General features: G+C 38.0%; 1 protein-coding gene across 1 annotated transcript; it reads left to right on the forward strand.

The window, feature by feature from the left end:
- Nucleotides 1–233: 233 nt before the first annotated feature.
- On the forward strand, nt 234–27808 carry LOC308611455 (UDP-N-acetylglucosamine--peptide N-acetylglucosaminyltransferase 110 kDa subunit-like; the record flags this gene model as incomplete). The annotated part of the gene is made up of 2 exons (XM_081260220.1): nt 234–270; nt 24659–27808. Exon 2 carries the CDS (start codon nt 24668–24670, stop codon nt 27806–27808), a length of 3141 nt encoding a protein of 1046 aa, XP_081116346.1. The 5' UTR covers nt 234–270; nt 24659–24667.

The raw sequence follows: 27808 nt of genomic DNA on the forward strand, positions 1-27808 counted from the left end.
AGCCCTCCACGCCGCGGGGATGGGGTTTACGTCAGTGGGCGGGACCGTTGGGGCGGGGCTCGAGGACGTCAGCACGCTCGCCGTGCGTCCGCAGGCAGCCCTGTCTCCCACGGTGACGCGGCCTGAAAAGTAGGGGCTTGAGCTCTGAGACTTAAGGCAGCGCGAAACGTACGAGGTGTGGAGACTTTGGGGTTTCCAAAAAGCGTTTGCTGACTTATCCAAACAAAACTGAGACCTGGTTGTATCAACGCATTTTAAAAGTAAACTCCCGTAAGTGTCTGTGCTCCCCCCACCCAGGAGAGAGCCTGCACTCCGTGAGGGACACACGAAAGGCTGAGTGAACGTCTGTCTGTGGTCCTTTACCTGGTGCACGGGTGTGTGAATTTATGCGGAGAGCTCTTAATTTCTGTAGTTTCTGCTAACTTGACACGGTAGTTGGCAAATGGTGACGTGTTCCATGCATTCAGGACATGATCGTGGTTACTAATAATCACTTTGTTTGGTACTGACAACTCCACAGAGAATTTACTACTGAATATCCACTTTCCAGAAGAGAAACTGAGGCGTAGGAAGTGAAGTGACTGAGTAAGAGTAAGGACTCAGACAACTGGTGTTAGTAAATTAACCCTGCAAGGAGGCCGTTAGCCTGCGGTGGCTCTAGTGATGCGGCCGCCTGTGTAAACCAACAAAAATCTAAGCCTGTCAATGCCTCAGGGTGGCGAACACTGCTGAGGACAACGAGTCACAAACCACCAGCTAGGCTTTAAAGTTATAGCAAGTCAGTCATTTCCTTGCTTTGCTTCTGCCCTTTTAAAATAAACATCTCTGCAGCTCCTGTGGCTGGAGTGCTCCTCACCATTTCCGCTTTGGTGGTGCCTGAATTGAATCTATTTTTGCTCACGTAAAGTCTTATTTTCAATATGCCTCAGTTTGTCTTGTAACATTGGTCGTAGAAGTTGGATTTGTGTCCAGTTACTAGAACAGTGGTCGTTCTCTGGTCAGGCCTTAGGCGTTATGCATACAACGTTCCTCTTCTACCACCACCTTCTGGATGCCTCCACCCACTACCAGCTCCCGCGTATCAGATCCCCTAGATGTGGTCAGAAATGGCTTTCACATGCAGCATGCTCACATTATAATATCGCAGACACTCCTCCGTCCTCCAGCCAGCGTGTGAAGTGAAACATTACCATTCCTCTTGAAGAGCCTGCTGTGACCACTTTCCCAAACACAGCCACTCCCCAGCTGACCCTGGGTAACCACTCTTCTGAACTTGGTCTCCATCACTGCATGGATGTCTTTCTATTTAGGCTACATTTTTAAGTATTCTTCAACCTCATATAGTATTCTACTATGCTTTCTCTTCTTACTTGCTTTTCTTAGTGTTATCTTTGCTAGGTTCATCCATGCTGACACATAAAGATCTGTCTAGTTCATGTACTTCCCTCACTATGTAGGATTCCCATGTAGGGAAGTACAATAATTTATATGTGCATTTTCCTGTTGATGGACATTTAAATTGTTTCCAATTTTCAGTATGATTTCTGTTTTAAAAATTTTTTATATACTTTCTAAAGGTCACTTTACATTTACTGTTATTACAAAATATTGGCTATATTCCCTGTGTTGTACAATACATCTTTGAGCCTATCGTACACCCAGTAGTTTACATCTCTGACTTCCCCACCCCGTATTGCCCCCTCCTCCCCCTCCGCACTGGCAACCATTAGTTTGTTCTCTATATCTGTGTCTCCCCTTCTTTTTGTTATATTCGGTAGATTGCTGTATTTTTTAGATTCCATATATAGGTGATATCCTACAGTGTTTGTTTTTGTTTGACTTATTTCACTTACCACAATGTCCTCCAAGTCCATCTATGTTGCCGCAAATGGCAACATTTCTTTCTTTTTTAAGGCTGAGTAGTATGCCATTGGTTTTATGTACCGCATCTTCTTTATCCATTCATCAGTTGATGACACTTAGGTTGCTTCCATATCTTGGTAATTGTAAATACTGATGCTCCGAACATTGGGGTGCATGTATCTTTTCAAATACATGTCTTTGAAAACACGTGTTTTTGTTCTTTTTGGATTTATACCCAGGAGTGGAGTTGCGAGGTCATATGGTAGTTCTATTTTTAGTTTTTGAGGACCCTCCATACTGTTGTCCACAGTGGCTGCACCAGTTTACATTCCGACCAACAGTGTACCAGGGTTCCGTTTTCTCTAAAAATTGTAAATTTTCTTCCTGGGGTAATTGAGATGATAGTTGAATAATAACATAAGATCAGGCGAAGTCTAAAGGAATTTTAGACAAGCTGGATCGAGTAGGAAGACTTCTGTTCGCTGGCGTCTGAGTGTTAGAGAGACACCAAGACATGTGGGCCAAGTTGTGGAGAGAAGGGAAACACAGACGCAAGCTTGACACTTGGTGCAGCTTTTCTCCTTGGGGCATTTGCTGATTCAAACCTTACAGCGTAGGAGCTGAAAAGCCAAAGAGTTCAAAAGACTCTAACCACAGAAGCCAAACGGCAAGAACCGTTTTACATTGATAAACAGCATTTTAACTATGGAGAAGCAGAAAATGAAAAGAAAGAACTTTGCATTACATTTAATAAAAGTTTAGGGAGATCTTTGTGGTATATTAGTGAACTTATTTGTGGAAATTTAGCCATGTACATTGTGTTGGAGAGGCACCAAGAGTTCAAGAATTCTCACAATTTGAGTACACAGTTGCCTTACATGTAGGCATGGTGGCATCCATTTACATAACAATGATTTGGAGGATGTTGTGTTAGTCAGCTCTTGCTGTGATAATGCTTTGGAACAAATCACACCAAAGTCAGTTACATAAACAAGAATTTATTTCTCTTGGACCTATGGGCTAGCTGCAGTGGCTCTCTTTTAGACCTCTAGATGGCTAGTTTTGCTCCGTGTTTTGGGTCAGTTTGAGGTCTGTCACACACCTCTTCGTCTGGAGCCCAACTGTGAGGCTGCAGCTCCCAGGCCCTGTCTTCTCTAAAAGTTCACTGAAACATAAGAGGTGAGCCCAACCGCACAAGCCCATTTAAGGCCTCTTCTGCTCATTTAAGGCCATCATGTCTGCTCATACTTCAGTGGCCAAAACATGTCACAGATCTAAGCTGTATTTAGAATATGTGTATTTGTTTAAAGTTGGGTGCTCTCACAGAAGAATATTGCATTTTGGACAGTGTTAGCTTAGCATTTCCCTTGGCATTTGCAAACGTGATAAACGTCGTGTGCACTTTTTCACCTTTGAGAACTTTTTGAAATTGTGGGACAATTTCTATGGGAAAAGAGGAAGGTACATTTTAGAACTCAACTCTAGTTATAGCAGTGTTGGGAGAAGAATTAATGAGATAGGGTCACTACAAATGAAAGATTTGGGATTCACATATTCATAATTAACATTAGCATTCTTCAGAACATTCCTGGAGAATTGTGATGCTTGCTTTACATGATTTTATCATAAATCATTATAATCTGACCAAGCCACTTCAGTAAAACATACATCATACAGTACATCGCATTTTAGTTTTTCCTACCACTGCACAACTTCTCATCAGGCAGGAAAGGCTACATATGATATGGTTCCATTTATGCGAAATGTCCAGCAGTGGCAGATCCATACACACGGCAAATATTATACATTAGTGGTTGCCAGGGGTTTGGAACAGAGGGAAATAGGGAATGGATCCTTAAAATGGGTGTAGGTTTCCTCTTGGGGTGATGAAAATGTTTTTCAGCTGGACAGCGGTGATAGTTGCACAACATTGGGACAGTACTAAATTCCACTGAATGGTACAGTGAATTGTAAAATGATCAAAATGGTGAATTTTGTGTTCTGTTCATTTTACTACAATAAAAAGGAGAAAGAATTAGGGAAAGACTTAGAGTTTGGGAAAGTAAGGTGAACTGGTCAAGAAAAAGACAGCTCTACTGTTCAGTTTTCTCTCAGCTCTCCCAGTGCATTAATCCTCAGCAAAAAGTAGCCTGAACTTGTAGATGATAGTCATTCAACACAGTGCAGGGAAAAGTAAATAAAATAAAAGCCAACTCTTCTTCTTTAGCACATCTGTGAAAGGTTAACTTCCTGCTCAGCCACATGGACATTCATGAAGACATTTCACTTCAGGTGTCCTCTACTTCAGTACTTTACTCACAGCTCATTCACACATGTAGGCAACAGCGTTCCTTAATTCGATGGAATCTGCAGTGCTGGTTGTGACCAGTCTCATGAAAAGAAAAGGGAAAGAGGAAAAAGCCTCCACATTGACTTGGTGGTCTTGACAAAATGGATGCAGAAGACAGCTTGAGTGTCAAACTGGAAACTTATTTTCCTTTTCCTTTTCTTTTTATCTTTCCTATCAGGTCTTCTGCCCACTTCCCACCCCCTTCTTTCAAACAGGAGAGACACTAATTAGCTGCTTTGTTTTTGTTTGTGCTAAAACAACTATTGTTTTGGGTTTCTTGTTGTTCGGTGAACATTTTTGTTTTTACTGCCAAATGAGCTTCGGTGGTTGGTGTAGGGGGTCTCTTGGGAACTTAACTTTTTCCAGTTTAAGTGGGAAAGCTTTTTTGTTTGAATGGGCTTTTACTGGGTGCTTCAAGGTTTGCTCTTGGCTCTTTGATGGGGGACTGGATAGCACTGTGTTTCCTTTGAGGCTCCGATAAATAAAGGATCCTATGTCCTCCTGGGCACTTTGTGGTGATTTTGCTGTGTGTCCTCTCTAACAGCCAGATGCAGATTCCAGGAAAATGACATATAAATGAATAGAAGTAATCTAATATTTTTAGAATTTGCTTTGGCCATACTCCTGGTCTTATTCTACTTGTAGCAGATGGCTTTAAAGAGCATTAGCTATGTATATATTAAATATAATATAAATATACCGATATTAAATATTATATTGATATATAAATTTAATATGCTAATATTTATATTAATGTATAACAATTATGTATTATATTAATATATATTTTTGCCTAGCGTATATTATATACAAAATATATGGGTAATGAAATGTATTTATATGGTTAATATGTTCATAATATTAATAAGATATATCCTGTAATATTGATTATAAAACAATTATATCATAATATATAAATTATAAATATATATTTATATATATTATAAATATATAGTTATTATTATCTGATATAATACACTAGAGTTAATATATTCTATATAACACAATACGTAATGTATTAGTATAAGACAATTATATTATGTAATATAAATATAATACATCTATAAAACTATATATATTTTAATTATACATTACACATACAAGTATGTATTGCTATTTATAATTTTATTTACATAGGAATCTGTTCATCCTAACAATTGATGTAAAAATATGCAATATTTTCAATCAAATGGGCCTTAAGCTCACTACCTACACATAACTACTTTTATAATCGTGAGCCCTGTCTAACTCATGCTTCCATATCTCTCAACCTGCTTTTCTACACATGCACATAGACGACACACATTGATACACGATATATATGTATACTACCAGTTTTCAGTTCAATGTATATAACTATATAATATATATAATTATATTCCTGTGTATGTATACAAATATAAATCAAAGGTATGTGTATAGGTATGTATTTCATACGTTTATATAACTATATCATACAAATAATGTATGTGTATATAAATACCTGACTATATACATACATACACAGAAATATACTTATTTAAACAAAAGGGACCTAAATAAACATAGTTCTCTAAGAATAAAACTAGTTATGTCTCACTGTTTCAATAAGAGTTTATAGTTTTCTACTGTATGTGCTTCTATAATTGTTATGAACAATTCCCATTTGTTGAATGTTAAGTTGTTTTAATTTTTTGCCATTATTAATGAAGCTCTAAAGAATACGGTGGGCAAGATGACTTGAAAAACTCTCCTGAAGGAAAAGGGTTAGGTATGCTAGGTTAAATGTACACAACTTATTTTTAAGTGCGTGGTTGATTTTTGAAGTATGCAGTAGAAATTTCCAGGACCCATGAAAGAAGGGTGGTACATGTGTGAGAGTTATAGCTATATTAGGAGTGGGTTGAAGATCTTGATAGCTTAGAACAGAAGCTGGAAATCCTGTTTTTATGGAGCCAAGTGGCAAATATTTTAGGCTTTGTAGACCAAAGAGCAAAATTGAGGATATTATTTAGGTACTTAGGTAACCATTTAAAATGTTACCAGTTAAAATGTGAAAATTATTCATAGCTCACAGGCCATAGCAATAGGCTTGTGTCTGGATTTGTAATACAGGCCATAGTTTAGTGACACACCTGACATAGAGACTGGTTTATAAATGGCCATAACCACGTGAGAGGCAGGAGGTAAGACTCCATCCCTACTAGATGGGAAGTTAGAACTAAACCTATCTATCCCTAGTTTCACCTTCAATGAAAGGGTGTGCCAGGAGAAAAAAATATCTGTTGGCAAAGGGAGACTAAGAACAAATTCTCTTGGCCTCTGCTCTGGGTAGGAAACAGGTAGGAAATCTTGAGAATTCTGAACCCCAGATCTGTGTTCCCAGTGTTTGGGTTGCAAATTTATGTGCGGTCTTGCAAACAGAAGCTAAGAAATTAACTTAAAATGCTCCCAAATCGGTGGTATTCCAAACACAAAACTAAACCCTTTCTGGAGTGGTAGACCTTCAACACAGGCCTATAGCATTCCCACAGATAAAGTTTAGCTAAACATGAGCTCATGATCTAAATTTACACAATAATGAAGAAATCAGCTAGAAGTGGAGAGAATCAGCAAAAAACAATCAATTCCAGAATTATATTCCCAAGGCCATCCATCAGATGTTGGAATAATCAGGTGCAAGGCAGAAAATACACATAAAACTAGAACTGAAACAAGGAACAAGGATGTTTTAAAAGACTGGGTAGGATCTTTAAAACATTTTTCAAGTACATGTCATTGATAAAGCTAAAAACTCGAAGGTTGTGTAATACAGCAGATTAATCATGGAGAAGTGTGAATTTATGCTGTTTTTAAAAATATGGCAGGTCAGATTTTCTGCCTAATTATATAAGTAGATTTAGCTTTAAAAAATACACATTACTTTAAAGACTTATTGGCTGTAAAATAAGTTAAGGTTATGTCAAAGGGCTTCTCTCCAAAGAAAAGTGAGAAGTAGCAAAACACAGAAAGTCGAGGGGAAAACATGTCAATATATACATTGCGGTAGGGTGAACTAAGCCTTAGGCTAGCAACAGTGTGGACGAGCTGACCCTTAGATACTTACAACTAATCTGGAATCTTCAAAAAGTTCAACTATTTATAACTAAAAAGATTTCTTAAAATTAATAACCAAGTGTTTTAATTGACATCAGAAGAGTAAAACAATAAACCCTGAGAACATAGAAAAATAGATAATAAATATATGAGCAGAACTTAATAAAACAGAAAAAAGTATAAAATTGAGGTGATTTAGTAAGTCAAAAGAATATTCTTTGAAAAGATTTAAAAAACACACTTTGATTAAGCAAAACAAAAACATAAGTAAATAATATACAGAAAGAATCAGGACAATGTTAGAGCAGAGAATATATGAAATGCCAGTAAATTTGAACATTTCTGTAAAGTGGACAATTTCCTAGCTCCTAAAGTTTACCAAAACTGACACAAGAGGAAATTTATAGCTGGAGTTCTTTCACCAGTAAAGGAATTATGTCAATAGTTTACAATCTTTCACCAAGAAAATACCAGACCCAGCCAGATCATTTGGGAGGTGAATTCTATGGAACTTCTATTAAACAGATAACATCAATATGAACAAAGAAAAACTTCTAGAGATAGCGAAGGAAGAATTCTCCTTTATTCATCTTATGAAGTCTATAAAATCCTAATACTGAAACTAGATTAGGACTGTAAGGAAAAAGAAATTTACAGGTCAAATTTACTTGTAAATATAAAAGCAAAAATTTTAAACTATGATATTAGCTACCCAAGTTCACTAGAGTAAGAAAAAGCATGAGCAAGTTAGGTAATCCAATGAATGAAAAGGTAGTTTAATGTCAAGGATATATATCAATAGATTGAAAACACCACATTTTATTTCTTTCATCTGTCTCTTTAAAAAATGATAAGTACTTATATTGATCTCTCTTGTACTAGGCACTGTGCTAAGTCACTTACATATTTACTCCTTTAAACTTTCTATCATCCCTGCGGGAAAGTTCTATTTTGCTTCCATTTCTTAGCTAAGACTCTAACCCCCAGGAAAGTGAAGCAACATTTGTAAGTTTTTGTGGATGGTCAGTGATGGGACCAGTACAGGAACATCCAAAGTCTGTGCTTGGAAACAGTGCCCCATGTTGACACTCACATTACAGATGAAAGGAAAGGAACCATGCACTTACCATATAGATTAAGTCTCACATTACAGGTTAAAGGAAAGGAACCATGCACTTACATTATAGATTAATACCCCCATAACAGGTTAAAGGAAAAAGAAACATGTGCTTCCTCAAAAGTTGTAAAGAAAGCATATCCATTTCTTAATATATTTCCCAATTTCTTTTGCTTGTTTTCTGACCTTTGTAGTGCATTTTGCCATGAGGCAAATTTTATTTCTTATATCATTAAATGTATCCTTTTTTCTTTGTATCTGAGAAAGGTATTCCTCATGAATACTTTATTTCATGTCTCCCAGGTTTCTGATACTTTTACAGTTTCATTATTTTTTAACTTTTAACTACTTGCTGTATCTAGAATTTAGTAATGATAGCCATATTTTCCCACTTTTGTTGAATAATTTTTGCTACTGATCCAAAATGTGAATTTTATTTTAAACTCAATTCCCTTATGCTCTTGCATCTAATTTTAAGATGCTTCCTATTCCACTGGTTGTTTTGCCTATCTAAAACAAAATGCTACCTTAGTTATAATGTAATTATAATATAATAAATGTAATTAGTAAACATAATACGACATATAATAAATAGCATATATAAAATAACAAAATATAATTTACCATATAACAAGGTCCAAGGAGAGCAATACTATACAATCACTTGAAATATCCCGCAAAAGATAGTTTATAAAATTCAATATTCATTTGTAATTTAAAAGAAAGAGTAAAATAGGGATTGATGAATGCTTCCAAAATAAGAAGAAATTATATGTCTACAAGAGAAAGAGGTAAATGATAAACTTTAGTAACACTGGCAATAAATGCAGGACAAGATGAGGATGCCTGATATAATGTTAAAGAAAAAGTATTATGTAACATTGTTTTTGCAGCACTGATGAGTTCAGTGAAAAGAGAATCTCATAGAAAAGAGTATCTCGTTCTTCTTAATGTCTGTACACTTGTCCATTGCATGAACATAACAGCTTATTTAGCCACTATGTTACTGATCTGCATCTGGATTTCTAGGTTTTCATGGAGTATTTTATTATGCACAATTGTTTCAAACACTAGGACTTCCTCTTATGTTTATATCTTTTGAAAGAAACAATATCTCCACAGATGATTTATCTGTGCTGGCTGCTAGCTGACTTTGGGTACTTCTCAGTTCTTCCCTTTACCTTCCTTGTCAATATGAAAACGGAAGGCAAGAAGGTCTCCTGTTTAGAGGCTGTCAAGATAGATCTTGGTGATAAAGTCTTGGTGGTAAAGGCTAAAAGTATCAACCCAGAACAAACGTTTTTCCAGCTGTAACTATGTGTGATTTCCTTGGCTTGATTCCGTAGAGGATGTCAGACCAGACTGTAGAATCTGCCGTCAAAGTGCTTCCAGTAGGATGAGCTAAGTCAAGTATGGTGGCATATGTAATTCAAGATAAAATATAATGTCTCCTTTTCTCTCCTAGCAAAACTTGGTGGAGTGAATGTAGAAGTCACTGTATGCTTTGAATTAAAGGAACACAATAAATCTTGTTTTGGAAGGTAAGTATTCTGGTCTCTTTGTGGAGATGAATTGGAAATTGTCTAGAAGAAGGAAAATGAGGTTAACCAAAGTTAAACTCATAAATAATTGAGCATTAATTAGATATCTGTGGTCTATGTTTGTCTTTGATCATAATTTCTCCCAATTTATAGACCTCTTTGATACTTGATGAATCCTTGTCAAAGATGCACTTAACAATGGTTATCACTTGTGTATTAGGTTTTGCCTGGGCCCTGAAGAAACTATCCTAAATTACCAGCTATGATTGTCACTTGATTTCCTCACAGAGAACAATCAGAACTCCTTGTCTTAAGTGGCTTGGAATGTGAAACTAGTTAGTCTCTTAGATATTGTTAGAGGACCCTACAGAGCCCATTGGTGAAAGTTTGGAAAACATGGGGCTTCTTAAAATTGATTCTTGTAGTGCTATAGGAAAGATCACTGAACCAAAAGGATAACGGTGTTTCTGGTTCTGTTGTTAGCATTCTCCATGGAAACACTGCTGAAGCTTCTGGACTCAATTTCCTTCCCCATATGTGAATGTCACTGAAAATATCCAACTCCATTCTATCCCCATATAACTTCAGGAACTAAGCAAAATGAAGACTCAAAATTCATTTCAAATAATGAAATGAATATATAACGTAGAATGGAACTGGGAAAATACCTGGTTTAAATTCTGGAAAGTACCAACTATACAATTCTGGATAAGTTGCTTACTCTTGCTTAGTCTAATTTAATGCCCATCTCACAGGATGTTATGATGATTAATTTAATATCTTTGTATAACACAGAGTGTTATGTAATTTCTTCTTGTTTTTCTTGAGTAAATACATATCCTTAAGCAACTCACTGTAAACAATAGTTACTTACTTGCTTAAATTACTCTTATCTTCTATTATCACCTGAACTGTGTCCTGCTCAAGTTAATATGTGGAAGTCTTAACCCCCAATACCTCGTAATCTAACTGTATTTGGAGATAAGGCCCTTAAATAGGTAACTGAGTTCAAATGAGGTCAAATGGGTGGGCTCTAATTCAATATGACTGGTGTCCTTATAAAAAGAAAATATTAGGACACAGACATGCACAGAGAGAAGACCATGTGAAGACCAAAGGAAAACATGGCATCTACAAACCAAGAAGAGATACCTCAGAAGAAATCAATCCTGTTGACACCTTATCTCAGATTTCTAGCCTCTACACCCGTGAGTGAGTAAATTTCTGTTGTTTAACCTCCTCAGTCTCTGGTACTTTGTCATGGCAGCTCTAGGAAACTAATACAACTTTTTATGGCCTCCTTGTCTCAAGTTGAAAGTTCAATATTTGGCATCATAGCTAAGAAACAAAAATATCATCTACATTCCTTGTTGTAGTCTTTCTTCCCCATTCTCATTGCTAGTAATTTCCATATTTGGGTCTGTTTTCTGTATCTTGTAAACAGAGCATTATGCTCATTTCTTGTCTTACTGCTAATATACAATAAATGTGCAGATACGAAATAGATTTTGGAGGAGTGCAACATATAGTTGGTACATGTGTGATATGTGTGTATTCATATAATTTATACTTTTTCTCTATTTTCTTCCTTTGGTGTGAGCTAAGATTCTCTGCTTTTGTGACTAGCGCTCCTGAATACTAATCCCTGAATTTAATTCACCAAAAATTGTCAAAAATAATAATCATAGGGGGAAAGAGAGAGTGATAGAGGGAGAAGAACAAACAATCAGGCAAGGGCAGTACTGTGAATTATTAGGCTCTTATTAATAAGATTATTTTAGTCTAGAGGAAATGACCGTAAGTACCATCAGTGAGCCCAGTTGGTCTTTACTGAGTGCTAGACACATCCCTGAGTTCTGTTCTTAGTCTCCAACTGTATGATGACTACTGTCTGGAAGTATTATCTGAACAACTAAAGTCACTTAATGGAAAAGGAATATGTCTTTAGAGAAGCAACAGTAATTTTTCTATCTGATTAAAAAGCAATGTTGACTGTCTGGAAACCTCAGTCATATTTGTAAGCAGAAAAGCATTGGCTATTCAAAGTGGATGACGTAAAGAGATGAGCAGAAACTTTGGCGATAGGTATACCTGGATTTAATTCTCACTTCTACCACTTGGCAGCTGGATAGCCTTAGGCAAGTTTCATACCTCCCTGAAATTCACTTAATTCAGTCTGTAAAATGGCATAATAACTTATTATAGCATCCTTTTAGGAATTTTAAATCAGTTATTGAAATAAAAGTACACACTATATAGACAAGTATGGATTCCTCAATAGGTGTTTGACCTTTCATTTCTCCAGTATCCCACCCCCATCAAATAAAGAAAAATACTTTTTTAAATTTACAAATATTTCATTATTCTAAAGTTAAAGCCATAAAAATAAAAATAATCAAATGGCCTACGATCATACCATTAGAAGAACAAAAGAATAGGTGTTCATGAGAGTTCCAAATTAGAATACAAGTTTTCATTAGGCACCTGTTTATGTATGCTATTCTGCTCTTTAAAATAAATAATTAAATTTGAAAGACTTATTTCCTCACTTTTAAGACTTTATTAGTTTACAAATTACATATCGACCTATGCTAAATATTATACCAACCCATGCTAATGAATTCAGTACAGAAAACAAAAAACACTGCACTCAAGCAAACTACATATATATGTGTGTGTGTGTGTATATATATATATATATATATATATATATATATATATATATATATATTACTTAAATGCATTTATATCCTAGCGTGTCTCATAAAGCATTGTGGTAACTCACCGGAATACAAACAATCAAATATAATGGCAAAAGCACTTAATATAAACAGGGCCAAGGAAACATAGACAGAAGATGAAGAAAAGATGAGGGAAATGTGAACAGGAGGAAGTGTAGTTAATCGAGTTGTATGTTTTGACCTTAAGATTCTCTGTGCGGGGACTTCCCTGGTGGCACAGTGGTTGGGAATCCACCTGCCAGTGCAGGGAACATGGGTTTGAGCCCTGGTCAGGGAAGATCCCACCTGCCGCAGAGCAAATAAGCCCGTGTGCCACAACTACTGAAGTCCCAGCGCCTAGCCCGTGCTCCACAACAAGAGAAGCCACAGCAATGAGGAGCCTGCACACCACAACGAAGAGTAGCCCCCACTCGCCCCAACTAGAGACAGCCTGTGTGCCACAACAAAGACCCAACACGGCCAAAAATAAATAATAAATAAATTTATTTTAAAAAAAGATTCTCTGTGGATAAAACAACATGTAAATAATTGGTTACAAAGCCACATTATTTGAAGGTGCCAGACTGCATATTAACAGTCTGACACAAAGGGACAGCACAGGAAAACGATTCAAAGATAGAGATTTTTAAATATTTGCAGTTTGAAACCTTTTAGAGCACGTGTAATGAGCTCGACACACATTTCAACACTCAACATGTTAATCACATGTTCAAAGTATGTCTCAAAGTCATTGGAAATAGCTGTTGTCTCTGTCCCTGGTATCCAAAACTGATCTGTGATGTGTAAAACTCAGGAGGTATTGATATCCACTTTTTGGCATCTGAACAGGAAACAAAGTTGTTTCGCAGTGATAATAAAGAATGAAGTAAATGCAAAAGGATACAAAAGACAAAGTACTGAGGGAATGTATTAACAGAATGAGTCAAACTAAATTGTGGTGAACTGGGGCCTACGATTGTACACACTCCATGGAAATACCCCAGCCTAAATACTGGCATAGGAGGAAGGGTACTGCGAAGCCCATCACAGTATAATCCTTTAAAATGTCCCTTTCAAGGTTGGCTCCACTCAACACTGAGTATAGGAAATCTTCCCATCAGGCAGAAACACTGGCTGCCCAATGATTGACCAAGAAATTAACACACTAATGAATAAACGATGCTAATTTATTTCTATCCCTGACAATGGGAAACAGCACACACTCTGTGTCAATGGTATGTCCTCCTTCCCACTTTTCTAAGTGGTAAATTATGTTTTTCCCTTCATTGCTTTATATCATGTGTGGCAGGCATGATGGGAAATGGCTATCAATGGTTCTGTTATTGATTTCTACCTTCCTTTCACTGTGGCTAAAGAAGATACTTTGTATGATTTCAATTTCTTAAAAATGTATTGGTACTTGTATTGTGGCCTAACATATGGTCTTTCCCGGAGAGTGTTCCATGTGTACTTGAGAAAAAGGTGTATTCTGCTGTTGTTGAGTGGAGTGATCTATATACAGCTGTTAGGTTTAGTTGGTTAAATGTGTTATTCAGTCCCCCTACCTCTCTACTGATCTTCTGTCTAGATGTGTTTTCCATTATTGAAAGCAAGGTATTGATCTCCAACTATTATTTTAGAACTATCTATTTCTTCCTTCAATTCTGTCAATGTTTGCTTCACATATTTGGGGGTTGTTTGGTACATATATGTTTATAGTTGTTCTATGTTCTTGATAGATTGAACTTGTTATCAACATATAGTGGCCTCCTTTTCCTCTTGTGATAGTTTTTGATTTAAAGTTTATTTTGTGTGATAGTAACATAGCCATCCCAGATCTATCTTCCTTCCTTCCTTCCTTCCTTTCTTTTTCTGTCTCTCTTTCCTTCTTTTTTGTTACTATTTGCATGGGATATTTTATTCTATGCTTTAACTTTCAAGCAACTTGTGTCTTTTGAAATCAAGTGAGATTTTTGCGGACAGCATATACTTGGATTATGGTTGTTTTTAAAGTCCATTCTGCCAATGTTTATCTTTTCATTGGAGAGCTTAATCCACTTACTTTTTCAAAAATTACTGATGAGGAAGAACTTAATTCTGTCTATTTCCTGCTTGTTTTCTGTATGTCTTATGCATTTTTTGCCCCTCATTTACTCCATTACTGACTTCTGTGCTTAGCCGATTTTCTTGTGGTGAACTCTTGATTCCCTTTTCATTTCTTTTTGCATATGGTCTATTGATATTTTCTTTGTGGTTATCAAGAAGATGACATTTACCATTCTAAAATTAAAACAATATAATTTCAATTGAAACCAACTTCAGTAGCACACAGAAACTCTGTTCCTCTACAGTTCTGTTCCTCCTCTTTACATTATTATTGTCACAAATTACACCTTTTTACTTTGTGAGCCCAATAACATGGATTTATGATTATTTTATACATTTGTTTTTTCAATCATGTAAGAAATAAAAAGTAGAGCTACAAGCCAATAACACAATACTGGCTTTAGTATTTGCCCATGTATTTATCTTTACTGGAGATTTCTATTTCTTTCTACAGCTTCGAGATGCTGTCTAGTGTCCTTTCATTTCAACCTGAAGGTTCAATTTAGCATTTCTCATAGGGCAGTGGTAGGAAGTTGTAAAATAAATGCCCTCAGCCTTTGTTCATCTGGGAATGCGTTAATTTCTCCCTACGTTTTGAAACCAGTTTGGCCAAATATAGAATTCTTGGTGGACAATTTTTTTTCTTTCAGCACTTTAAATATGGCTGGCCTCTTGCTTCCGTGGTTTCATATAGGAAATTAGCTCTAATCTTTTTGAGGATCCCTGCTTTGTAACAAATTTCTTTTTTCTTTCTCCTTTGGGAGAAAAGATTCTTTCTGTGTCATTTGGCTTCTGAGAGTTTGATTATACTGGTTTTTGCTGTGGGGTTCTTTGAGTTTCTCTTAGTCCTGAAATCAGCCAAAGATTTATAGCAACCAAACACATAGTGAACCAGGGAAGAGGCAATTTGAAAATGGCAGGAAAGCTTTGTGGCATTTTTACTTGCCCTTGCCCCATCCACTGTTAGTGTAGTGATGGTCTTAAAGTGGTGGAGTCTTAATGCAGTGATAGTCTTAAAGTAACAGCAGACCATTCCTAGAATGGGACCCTCAATCCTGCTTCAGGAGGGAGCAGAAGAGACTGTACTCTCAGATTATTATGTGTATCTGTTCTAACCTGTCTGGGAGCTACCTGAAGGACTGACACAAGATGCTTATCTCTGTCTTAGCTAACTTGGAACACAGTCTGGAAAAGCAGCGGTCAATGCTCAAAAAAGTGCAAGTTGAACTAACAAAGCACAGATGGCTGGGGCAGAAGACTGTGCATTGAAATACAGTAGACCACAGAAGATGCAGGAGCCAAAGTTGGGGGAGATTCTTTGGGAAATTAGAACCTACAAAAAGTACACATGTGTCCAGAGAAATTAGGAAAGCCACATGCATACTCGAGATAAGATGCATGTTCTGAAAACACCAGAGGAGTCTCTAAGCTTTTACCATGGGCTGAGCCCTGAACTCAATGCAGGTCAGCTAAATGTTGAAGGAGTGATCCAGCAATCTGCACAATGGGCAGAGGTGTGTGGTTTTGGGTGTGCATGTGGATGTGCTTGTGTGTATTTATTTTTGTTTGTTTTAGGTGCAGGAATTCAAGGAAATCTCTGTCAAAACATTAGCTAAACATGAACTAAAGGAACAGAGACTTCGGTGCATACATACGATAAGGAAAACAGTCATTGCAAAAATAGTTTGGAAAGGTCCCTAAACAAACAGACTACTACAGCCTCCAACAATCAAAAGCCCAGGAAACCCTGGGAAAGTGGGAGAATCTGATTTCCATAGATACCACATTATAATATTTGAAAGACAAATTTTCAACCAAAAAAATCACAAGGTATACAAAGACATGGAAAAGTATGGTCCATTTAAGAAAACAAATTAATTGATGAAACCATCCCTAATGAAGCCCAGACATTTCTCCACTGCATATTCTTGCCTCCTTTGTCATAGATTCATTGACCATAAGTGCATGGGTTTCTTTCTGGGCTCTCTATTCTGTTCCAGTGATCGATGTTTTTGTGCCAGTACCATGCTGTTTTGATTACTGTAGGTTTGTAGCATAGTCTGAAGCCAGGGAGCATGATTCCTCCAGTTGTGTTCTTCTTTCTCAAGACTGTTTTAACTATTCAGGATCTTTTGTGTTTCCATACAAACTTTAAAATTATTTGTTCTAGGTCTGTGGAAAATGCCCTTGCTATGTTGATACAGACTGCATTGAATCCGTCGATTTCCTTGGGTATGATGGTCACTTTAACAATATTAATTCTTCCAATCTGTGACCATGGTATATCTTTCCAGCTGTTTGTGTCATCTTTAATTTCTTGTATCAGTGTCATATAGTTCCCTGGGTACAGGTCTTTTACCTCCTTAGGCAGATTTATTCTTCTGTATTTTATTCTTTTTTACGCGATTGTAAATGGGATTGTTTCCTTAATTTCTCTTTCTGATAGTTCACTGTTAGTGTATAGAAATACAGTAGATTTCTAGATATAAATTCTGTATCCTGCAAATTTACCAAGTTCATTTTTGAGCTCTAATAATTTTTGGATGGTGTCTTTCAGATTTTCTATGGATCATGCCATCTGCAAACAGTGACAGTTTTACTTTTTCCTTTCCATTTTGGAGTCCTTTTATTTATTGACTTTTCTTGTCTGATTGCTGTGGCTAGGACTTCCAAAAGTACCTTCAATAAAAGTGGTGAGAGTGGGCATCCTTGTCTTGTTCCTGATCTTAGGGGAAATGCTTTCAGCTTTTCACCATTGAGTATGTTAGCTATGAGCTTGTCGTATATGGCCTTTATTATGTTGAGGTATGTGTTCCCTCTATGCCCACTTTCTGGAGAGTTTTTACCATGAATGGATATTGAATTTTTTTCAAAAGCTTTTTTTTCATCTATTGAGATAATCATATGGTTTTTAGTCTTCAATTTGTTACTGTGATGATAAGAGACCTAAGAGAGCTACAGAGGCTAAGTGACCTATCCTTCCCTGAATGGGTAGGTATCCTTGTTCTGCCTTCTAATTGAGTTAGTATCTGAGTAAAGAACTGCCAGGTGTCATTTAGTTCACAATACACTGTTGTGGCAATATAGAAATGAATTTGTCTAAATCATTTGGCTTTTCTAAATTATAGTAAATGAATATACTGAATGAATACTTCAACTTAAGGAAATGCTCTTAAAGATATATTAATGTAGGCACTTCAGCGGAGAATTGAAAACAAAACAAATAATTCAGGTAAAATTAAAGTACACTCAGTTGTATCCAGTTTCCTCTTGTAAATCTCTCTTTTTCATTTGAGTGGACAGTCACTGGAGAATATCTGACTTGGGGCTAAGGAAATCTAAGCCTTCTTGGCCACACTGTATTCTCTTATGTCGTTTAATAAAGACACCAGTTGGGTTGCTGAAAAAATAGTGGGAAAAATCAATGCCTCACATCCAAAGGGCAGCTCTTGAAAATATGTGGATTGTTGTAGTCATTTTGCTCTTCTGGCCTCAGAAGTTCTAATCTTAACCTTAGCCCCTCATGCAGAGAGACTTTTTAAACCAATTTGCACATTACTCATTATGTGACTGTTGAATAAGAGAAACCCAGCTCTTTTCCTGTGCTTTCAAGCAGTTATCTTCTTCAAAACTTTGTTTGGATTGTTATACCTTAATCTTGCCTGGCAAGGGACTTATGGGAAGGTTGTTATTGTTTGAAAGTTTGGTGCCAGTATCTGCAAAGAAAGAAGAAAGTAAAGAAGGAAAGGTGTGTTTATCAAACATCCCAATAGTGAAAGTGTGTGAAAGCAACTTTTGAAAAAGTGAATCTGTCAGAGTTCAGCCATATTATTACATTTTATTTTATTCATTGAACATAAATAATTATCAGTGAATCCTTTCTAGATTTTCTAGTTTCCCAAAGTTCCCTGTATTCACATTCTAAGGTGAAAAATGGTATTTTAAGTCACTGCTCTCCACCTTATATTATTTATAATCACTCCTCATGACCTCTTCCTTCAAAGAAACGTGATCCTGAGAAGTGTCCTTTGTTTGTCTTTGTGGAATAAGTGATGGGGATGCATCCTGGAGACCTGTGAGATGTTTAAATTGTGGCCTAATGAAACTAGGATGGAGAGTTCTGGAAAGATCTGGAAAGATGGCTGGTAGAGTGTGGTCAGATGTGGGAGAAGAGACGCGTACCGAGAGAGGGAGAGGAAATTTTCAGAGGGAGACAATTAAACAAATAATTCAATAAGTTTTGTTGTGTGGTGTGGGATGCAAGCCTTTCTCTCCCCCTTTCCTTCACAATCTCTTTGTTAAAGACTGTGTTTTTCATTAGTTTTACTAAGATAGGATTTGCCGTTTTGTTTGGATACTGAGAATGGACCCATGGAAACAGTTACATTTGGGTTATCTCTGACTATCTTTAATGAAGAACATAAATATTGGCCACACTATCTATGCACATGCTATCACCATGCCTTTTTTGTTCTCTGTTCATATATCTAAGTCCTCTTCTTTGAGGTCAATCTCAAATCTCATCTGAAATGTACATTTATTGATAGATTCAAGCCATAATGAACTGTCCCTTCTTTGTGCTCCTTAGGCTCTGATTATTTATAAAAACTCATTTTTGAACTTAGACCCTGTCCAATATGATATATTACTTATTTCATCAGCATATGTTATATCCTCAACACAGTTATAAGCTTTTGTGGGGCTGGGATCATACATTCTGTAATTTTTCTCAGTACTTACACTTACTTTGATAGAAAGCGCATTCATTCATCTAAACATCATTTATTGAGTGTTAATTAAATGTCTCAACTCAGTCAATATTGTTTGAGTGAATGCATGCATGAATGAGGGAGTATGCAATAGGTAGCCTAATGTACCGCCCGATGTGAAAAAACCAAAAGCATAAACACAAAAGCAAGCCGAAAAGTGGCCCAGGACTTTCTGTAAAATATCCTGCTTTTGTTGGATGAGGCCATGAAAATCAAGATGCTCCTGAAAGGTCTTAAGAGCTGACCAAGAATAGTAAACAATTGAAATTCTCTCAGGCTTATTCAACCCTATCACTGGACACATTTATACCTCTCAGGAATGTTATTAAAAGAAGAGATTAATAAAGCTTTTATAGATGAGTTGATAAATCTCTAAACATTTAAATCTTCATTTCCTCCTAGGTTTCTCTAGTTTGGGTTTCCAAAAGATTTCAAGAAACCACAGGATAATTAAAAAATTAGACATTATCTTTCTTACCTTCATGTTTTTTGATGGTAAACACATTTTATTTTCTCCATAGTGCTGCCCAATTTCCACCAGTACAGTTCTTAAGTGAATTTTGCTCTGGATGGTGGGATATATAAGATGTAAATGAATTGTTTGTATATGTTTTAGAATTCTTCTACAGGGCCTGGCCATGGAAATGCATTGAATCTTACTTAAATAAGTAAAGGAACTTCCTCAGAATTATTATTTTATTCTGGTTAGGATACTCTCTGCCCTGGTTTGTTAAAATTTCCCTCTAGAGTGGTTTTAATTTTGTTTCTGATAGGGTCCTAGGATTTATTGCCACACCCATCCTGCATCTGGTTTTCTTTGAATTCCTCTCCTTGCAGTTTCTGATTCATACAGGGCCTTACAGGTTAGTGACAACCTGGCCATCACAACTCTGGGAAGGACAGGCCTACTTTTCAGAGGTGCTGATGTTTTCTGTACCTGAAGGTTTTCAAGAGATATCAATCTTCCTCACCACCTCCCTTGGCCCTCTTAATGGACTAAGCAGTTCCTCATGAAAGTTCTGTAGGATATCTGTACTAACTTCTCCATATTGTTCCATCCTGAGTCTAAATTCCTGGCCTCAAGGTAATGTTAGATTTCTAGCTCCAGCCCCTATGTACATAAGGCCTCTACTAAGGAACAGAACGCATACACATCAGTCTGCTCTTATTTCTCTGGATTTAATTTCTCTGTTACTTTCTGAAACATGCAGGTGCTCCTTTCTTTCTTTTAATCTCAGCTATGTGCTTTTAACATTTTGAAAACTGACCCAGAATTTACATGTGTCTCCAGTAAGAGTACATTAAATTGAGCTTAGTCTGCTCTTCTACTGGCATATTTGAGATCCAAATAATTTGCTACTTAACTGGATTCAGTTACCTGTATATTTCAGGCACCTAAAACTCACCATGTTCCAAATTTCCCCCTTTATAGTTAGTAATTTTCTTGGGAATCTGGATAACATTAGATGGAATAAAGTTAGTGAGTGGCCCAGGATTGCCTGAAATTTTGTTTGTCAGAGTGGCCAGGGAAAGTTAAGCAAAGAAGCAAACCAAATGAAAAACAGAATCACATTATTATGGCTGAGACAAGATTCCATGCAGAACTCTCTGTAGAGCTGGGTTGGGTCATAACTTATGCCAGAGCTCTAGGTGGGGTTGACACCATCTCATGCCAAGCTCTCAGTTCTGGGCTAATGTCATCTCTGGTCCACTCTATGGAGTGGAAACTTTGGAGGAATGGCCAATGTGTTCCACAGTGTAGGAAGAGGGAAATTGTGAACGTTACTTTCTAAATTGTGGAGGAACTAACCACTGTAAATGTGCCTTGAACTATGGTGTTTAATTTGACCAGTCAGATCAATGACTTTCCCCTTGAATGAAATGCTGCTACGTATATGAGCAGAAAAACAAAACTGGTATAAGGAATAGATAGCTAGTGGGAAGCAGCCGCATAGCCCAGGAAGATCAGCTCTGTGCTTTGTGACCACCTAGAGGGGTGACATAGGGCGGGTGGGAGGGAGGGAGTTGCAAGAGGGAAGAGATATGGGGACATATGTATATGTATAACTGATTTACTTTGTTAGAAAGTGGAAACTAACACACCATTGTAAAGCAATTATACTCCAATGAAGATGTTTAAAAAAAAACTAGTGTAAGGAGCTGGAGAGACTGGGAGTCTTATTTTCCCAGCAATTAACTTTTCCTCGACCATGACCTTCCTTTTGAGTCTCCTAGACCTTGGGGATGATAGCAACCCCTTGGGTTGGGGGATGGCAACCCCATCTTCACTAGAACCTCTATAGTTAACTTTGATTTTTCCCACACCGTCTATCCATCCCATGTATGCAGTCAGACATTTGATCTTGGACTTTTACTGACAAAATATCCTTGAATATAACCATTTCTTTTCACTGCCACTGCTACTGCTTTTGTCACTGCCTTAACTAGAGCTTTAACTTTAAGTTCTTTATATAAATATCTAAATATCTATATATAAATAAAATATACAAATAAATAAAATGTAATATTAATTTTGATGATTTAAAAGTCTTTTCTTGATAAAGACTTTTCCTGATAAATATACACAATATCTTATATAAATATTTGTGTATTATCTGTTCTTTTCTTAGAATTTTAGTCATATGATTCTATCTCTTGGTATGTCTAGAACTTTTTGATTGAATGCTGACTATTTTATTTGGCTTTTAAAATTTTTCTCAGTGGAAATGTTGTTTTGCTTCAAAATATTTTACTCTACCTGGAAGTAGCAAATCTTCAAATTACAATTTGTTAAATGCTTTGAAATATCAATACTATAGGTGTCACAAAATCTAGAAAAATGACATTTGAAAATTAACTACTGCCAGATGTGTCTCTATAAAACTTTTTCCCCACTCTTGTAGCTATATATTCTTTAACTGCCTCCTGTTTTAGAAATAAAATTGTAAGAAATAAACTTTGTAGTTTATAGACATAGATTTCTTTTCACATGGTTGATTAGAGTTTGCTTTTAGTTATTAATAGTTTAGAAAAGTTTATTTCAGCATCACAATTTATTATTGATAATGTCGCATTAATGTTCATTGTTAACTTTGAGAAAACCTCTATGGATTACTTCCTCATAAATATTTACTATTATAAATGCATTACTGATTTCAGTACTGCTATAGGTTTGTGCATTACAGGAATTCTGATAAAATACTCATTGACACCATTCCATTACACACATTATTGATGGGGTATATTCTTTTATTTCTTTCTTTATTTATTTTTGACTGTGTTGTGTCTTCGTTGCTGTGCGCAGGCTTTCTCTAGTTGCAGCGACTGGGGGATACTCTTTGTTGCGGTGTGCAGGCTTCTTATTGTGGTGGCTTCTCTTGTTGCAAAGCACAGGCTCTAGGCACACAAGCTTCAGTAGTTGTGGCTCGCAGGCTCAGTAGTTGTGGCTCACGGGCTCTAGAGCGAAGGCCCCATAGTCGTGGCACACGGTCTTAGTTGTTCCGCGGCATGTGGGATCTTCCCGGACCAGGGCTCGAACCCGTGTCCCCTGCATTGGCAGGTGACTTCCTAACCACTGTGCCATCAGGGAAGCCCCTGGAGTATATTGGTTTTTTTTTTTTTTGCGGTATGCTGGCCTCTCACTGTTGTGGCCTCTCCCCGTTGTGGGGCACAGGCTCCGGACATGCAGGCTCAGTGGCCATGGCTCACGGGCCTAGCTGCTACGTGGCATATGGGATCTTCCCGGACTGGGGCACGAACCCGTGTCCCCTGCATCGGCAGGCAGACTCTCAACCACTGCACCACCAGGGAAGCCCTGGGGTATATTCTTGACAGAAGGAAATTTCCGTTTTGACTAAGCATTGAAGAAAACTGAATCTTTGACTTATCCTTCACATGCCTGATGATTGAAATAATTTTCCACAGAATAACTTCTGGTTTTATACTTTTCAGTTATTTTTTTCTTCTTCAAACGCACATGCTTTGAGAGCTGTGAAGTGCAAGACATGGCTATATTGTAAGGTGGTTTTTGTCCTTACGCTTCTGTGTCTTGTGCTAGTTAAGTCAGTAGAGTAGTCAGTAAGAGTACTGGAAGTTATTCCTGTAATGGGATATTATATAGTCAGTTACATATGGTGGTGTCTGAAAATCACATAATAGCCTCACTTAAAACATCTCCTTAGCCAGATTTCAAGAAAGCCTGTGACCAATCCAATATGATCCAACATAGCAGAATATGATAGAAGGAAAATTGACAAAGAAATAGACGCTGGACTTACCTGATGGAAATTAAAATATCTCACTTTTGACAATTTTCCAAAAACCTATAATTACATGAACTAATTTCTAGGGTTCTTCGTAGGACCTAAAAAGGAACCCATAGAGTTGTGGAACAACAATAGAAGCTACTGTGATGAGAAGCCCGGACACCGCAACAAAGAGTAGCCCCCGCTCGCCGCAACTAGAGAAAGCCTGCACGCAGCACTGAAGACCCAACGCAGCCAAGATAAAAATAAATAAATAAATAAAAATAAATTTATCTTTTAAAAAGTGATACTCAGGTTTGAGGCATGAGAAATTTGATGAGGAGAAATTAGCTCATGTTTGCAGAACTTTTAAAATATCAAACTCAGTCTCTAAGATTTTAGCATTCTATACAACATCGGTTACTTATTAGTGGTTTGGGAAGGCCAATTTAAAAGTTTCTCATCTTACTGTATTGAAATTCACGGCCCTAATGTTCTCCACGTTGACTATATGAATGATGAAGAAAAGTCAATCATGTATTTCATTTCCAACTGGACAGAAAACAATATTTTGAAAAGTGTTTGGCCTACTGACTTTTGATTTCTTCTAAGGCAAATGGATAGGTAATTTTTATTCCCTGATTAGGAGAAAAATGGGGGAAGAGGGCAGGGTTAAGAATTAAGATTTCAAGAGCATGAGAGGTAGATGGCCAACCATAGTTCCTAAGGTTCGGTGCCTGTAACTGTTGCCGCTGCTTAAGCGTGCCAAAGCAGTGGTACGGCTGCTGCGCTCGTGTTTGCTACCACTAGAAACATTCTTGCCAGTAGTGGCGGCAGCGGGACTCAATTACTCCCTTTTTTCACTCTCTCCAGAAGCTCCAGATGGCGTCTTCCATGGGCAACATGGCCGACAGCACAGAACCAACGAAACGTATGCTTTCCTTCCAAGGGTTAGCTGAGCTGGCACATCGAGAATATCAGGCAGGAGATTTTGAGACAGCTGAGAGACACTGCATGCAGCTCTGGAGACAAGAGCCAGGCAATACTGGTGTACTTTTATTACTTTCATCTATACACTTCCAGTGTCGAAGGCTGGACAGATCTGCCCACTTTAGTACTCTGGCAATTAAACAGAACCCTCTTCTGGCAGAAGCCTATTCGAATTTGGGGAATGTGTACAAGGAAAGAGGGCAGTTGCAGGAAGCAACTGAGCATTACCGGCATGCATTGCGTCTCAAACCAGATTTCATCGATGGTTATATTAACCTGGCAGCCGCTTTGGTAGCAGCAGGCGACATGGAAGGAGCAGTACAAGCTTACGTCTCTGCTCTTCAGTACAATCCTTCTTTGTACTGTGTTCGCAGTGACCTGGGGAACCTGCTCAAAGCCCTGGGTGGCTTAGAAGAAGCCAAGGCATGTTATTTGAAAGCAATTGAGATGCAACCGAACTTTGCAGTAGCTTGGAGTAATCTTGGCTGTGTTTTCAATGCACAAGGGGAGATTTGGCTTGCAATTCATCACTTTGAAAAGGCTGTCACCCTTGACCCCAATTTTCTGGATGCTTATATCAATTTAGGAAATGTCTTCAATGAGGCACGGATTTTTGACAGAGCTGTGGCAGCTTACCTTCGTGCCCTAAGCTTGAGTCCAAATCATGCAGTGGTACATGGCAACCTGGCTTGTGTATACTATGAGCAAGGCCTGATGGATCTGGCAATAGACACCTACAGGCGAGCTATTGAATTGCAACCACATTTCCCTGATGCTTACTGCAACTTAGCCAACGCTCTCAAAGAGAAGGGCAGTGTTGCTGAAGCAGAAGATTGTTATCGTACAGCTCTCCGGCTGTGTCCCACCCATGCAGACTCTCTGAATAACCTAGCCAATATCAAAGGAGAACAGGGAAACAGTGAAGACGCGGTTCACTTGTATCGTAAAGCATTAGAGCTCTGCCCAGACTTTGCTGATGCCCATTCAAATTTAGCAAGTGTATTGAAGCAGCAGGGAAAACTGCACGAAGCTCTGATGCATTATAAGGAGGCTATTCGAATCAGTCCTACCTTTGCTGATGCGTACTGTAATATGGGAAACACTCTATGGGAGATGCAGGATGTTCAGGGAGCCTTAGAGTGTTATACTCGTGCCGTGCAGATCAACCCTGCATTTGCGGATGCCCACAGCAATCTGGCTTCCATTCACCAGGATTCAGGGAATATTCCAGAAGCAATTGCTTCTTATCGCACTGTTCTGAAGCTTCAACCTGATTTTCCTGACGCTTATTGTAATTTGGCTCATTGCCTGCAGGTTGTCTGTGATTGGACAGACTATGATGAGCGAATGAAGAAGTTGGTCAGCATTGTGGCTGACCAGTTGGAGAAGAATAGGTTGCCTTCTGTGCAGCCTCATCATAGTATGCTCTATCCTCTTCCTCATGGCTTCAGGAAGGCTATTGCTGAGAGGCATGGGAACCTCTGCTTGGCTAATATAAGTGCCCTTCATAAACCACCGTATGAACATATAACAGACTTGAAGCTCAGTGATGGTCGACTGCGTGTAGGATACGTGAGTTCTGACTTTGGGAACCATCCTACTTCTCACCTTATGCAGTCTATTCCAGGCATGCACAGTCCTGATAAATTTGAGATATTCTGTTATGCCCTGAGCCCACATGATGGCACAAACTTCCGAGTGAAGGTGATGGCAGAAGCCAATCATTTCACTGATCTTTCTCAGATTCCATGCAATGGGAAAGCAGCTGATCGCATCCATCAAGATGGTATACACATCCTTGTAAATATGAATGGTTATACCAGGGGTGCTCGAAATGAACTCTTTGCTCTCAGGCCAGCTCCTATTCAGGCAATGTGGCTGGGGTACCCTGGGACTAGTGGCGTGCTTTTCATGGATTATATCATCACTGATCAGGAAACGTCACCTGCTGAAGTTGCTGAGCAGTATTCTGAGAAACTGGCTTATATGCCCCATACGTTCTTTATTGGTGATCATGCTAATATGTTCCCTCACCTGAAGAAAAAAGCCGTCATCGATTTTAAGTCCAATGGGCACATTTATGACAATCGGATTGTGCTGAATGGCATCGACCTCCAAGCATTTCTTGATAGTCTATCAGATGTGCAAATAGTCAAGATGAAATGTCCTGATGGAGAAGACAACGCAGACAGCAGTAATACAGCTCTTAATATGCCTGTCATTCCTATGAATACTGTTGCAGAAGCAGTTATTGAAATGATTAACAGAGGACAAATTCAGATTACAATGAATGGATTCAGTATTAGCAATGGCCTGGCAACTACCCTGATCAACAATAAGGCTGCCACTGGAGAGGAGGTTCCCCGTACCATTATTGTAACCACACGTTCTCAGTACGGGTTACCGGAAGATGCCATTGTGTACTGTAACTTTAATCAGTTATACAAAATTGACCCATCTACTTTGCAGATGTGGGCAAATATTCTGAAGCGTGTTCCCAATAGTGTACTGTGGCTGTTGCGTTTTCCAGCAGCAGGAGAAGCTAATATTCAACAGTACGCACAAAATATGGGCCTTCCCCCAAACCGTATCATTTTTTCCCCTGTTGCTCCTAAAGAGGAACATGTTCGGAGAGGCCAGCTGGCTGATGTCTGCTTGGACACTCCACTCTGTAATGGCCACACCACAGGGATGGATGTCCTTTGGGCAGGGACCCCCATGGTGACTATGCCAGGAGAGACTCTTGCTTCCCGAGTTGCAGGTTCCCAGCTCACTTGTTTAGGCTGTCTTGAGCTGATTGCTAAAAATCGGCAAGAATATGAAGAGATAGCTGTGAAACTGGGAACTGATCTCGAATACCTGAAGAAAATTCGTGGCAAAGTCTGGAAGCAGAGAACATCTAGCCCTCTGTTCAACACCAAACAATATACAATGGAACTAGAGCGGCTCTACCTACAGATGTGGGAGCATTATGCAGCCGGCAACAAACCTGATCACATGATTAAGCCGGTTGAAGTCACTGAGTCGGCCTAA

Source organism: Mesoplodon bidens, assembly GCF_964165515.1.
Source record: "Mesoplodon bidens genome assembly, contig: HAP1_SCAFFOLD_436, whole genome shotgun sequence".
Classification (NCBI taxonomy): domain Eukaryota; kingdom Metazoa; phylum Chordata; class Mammalia; order Artiodactyla; family Ziphiidae; genus Mesoplodon; species Mesoplodon bidens.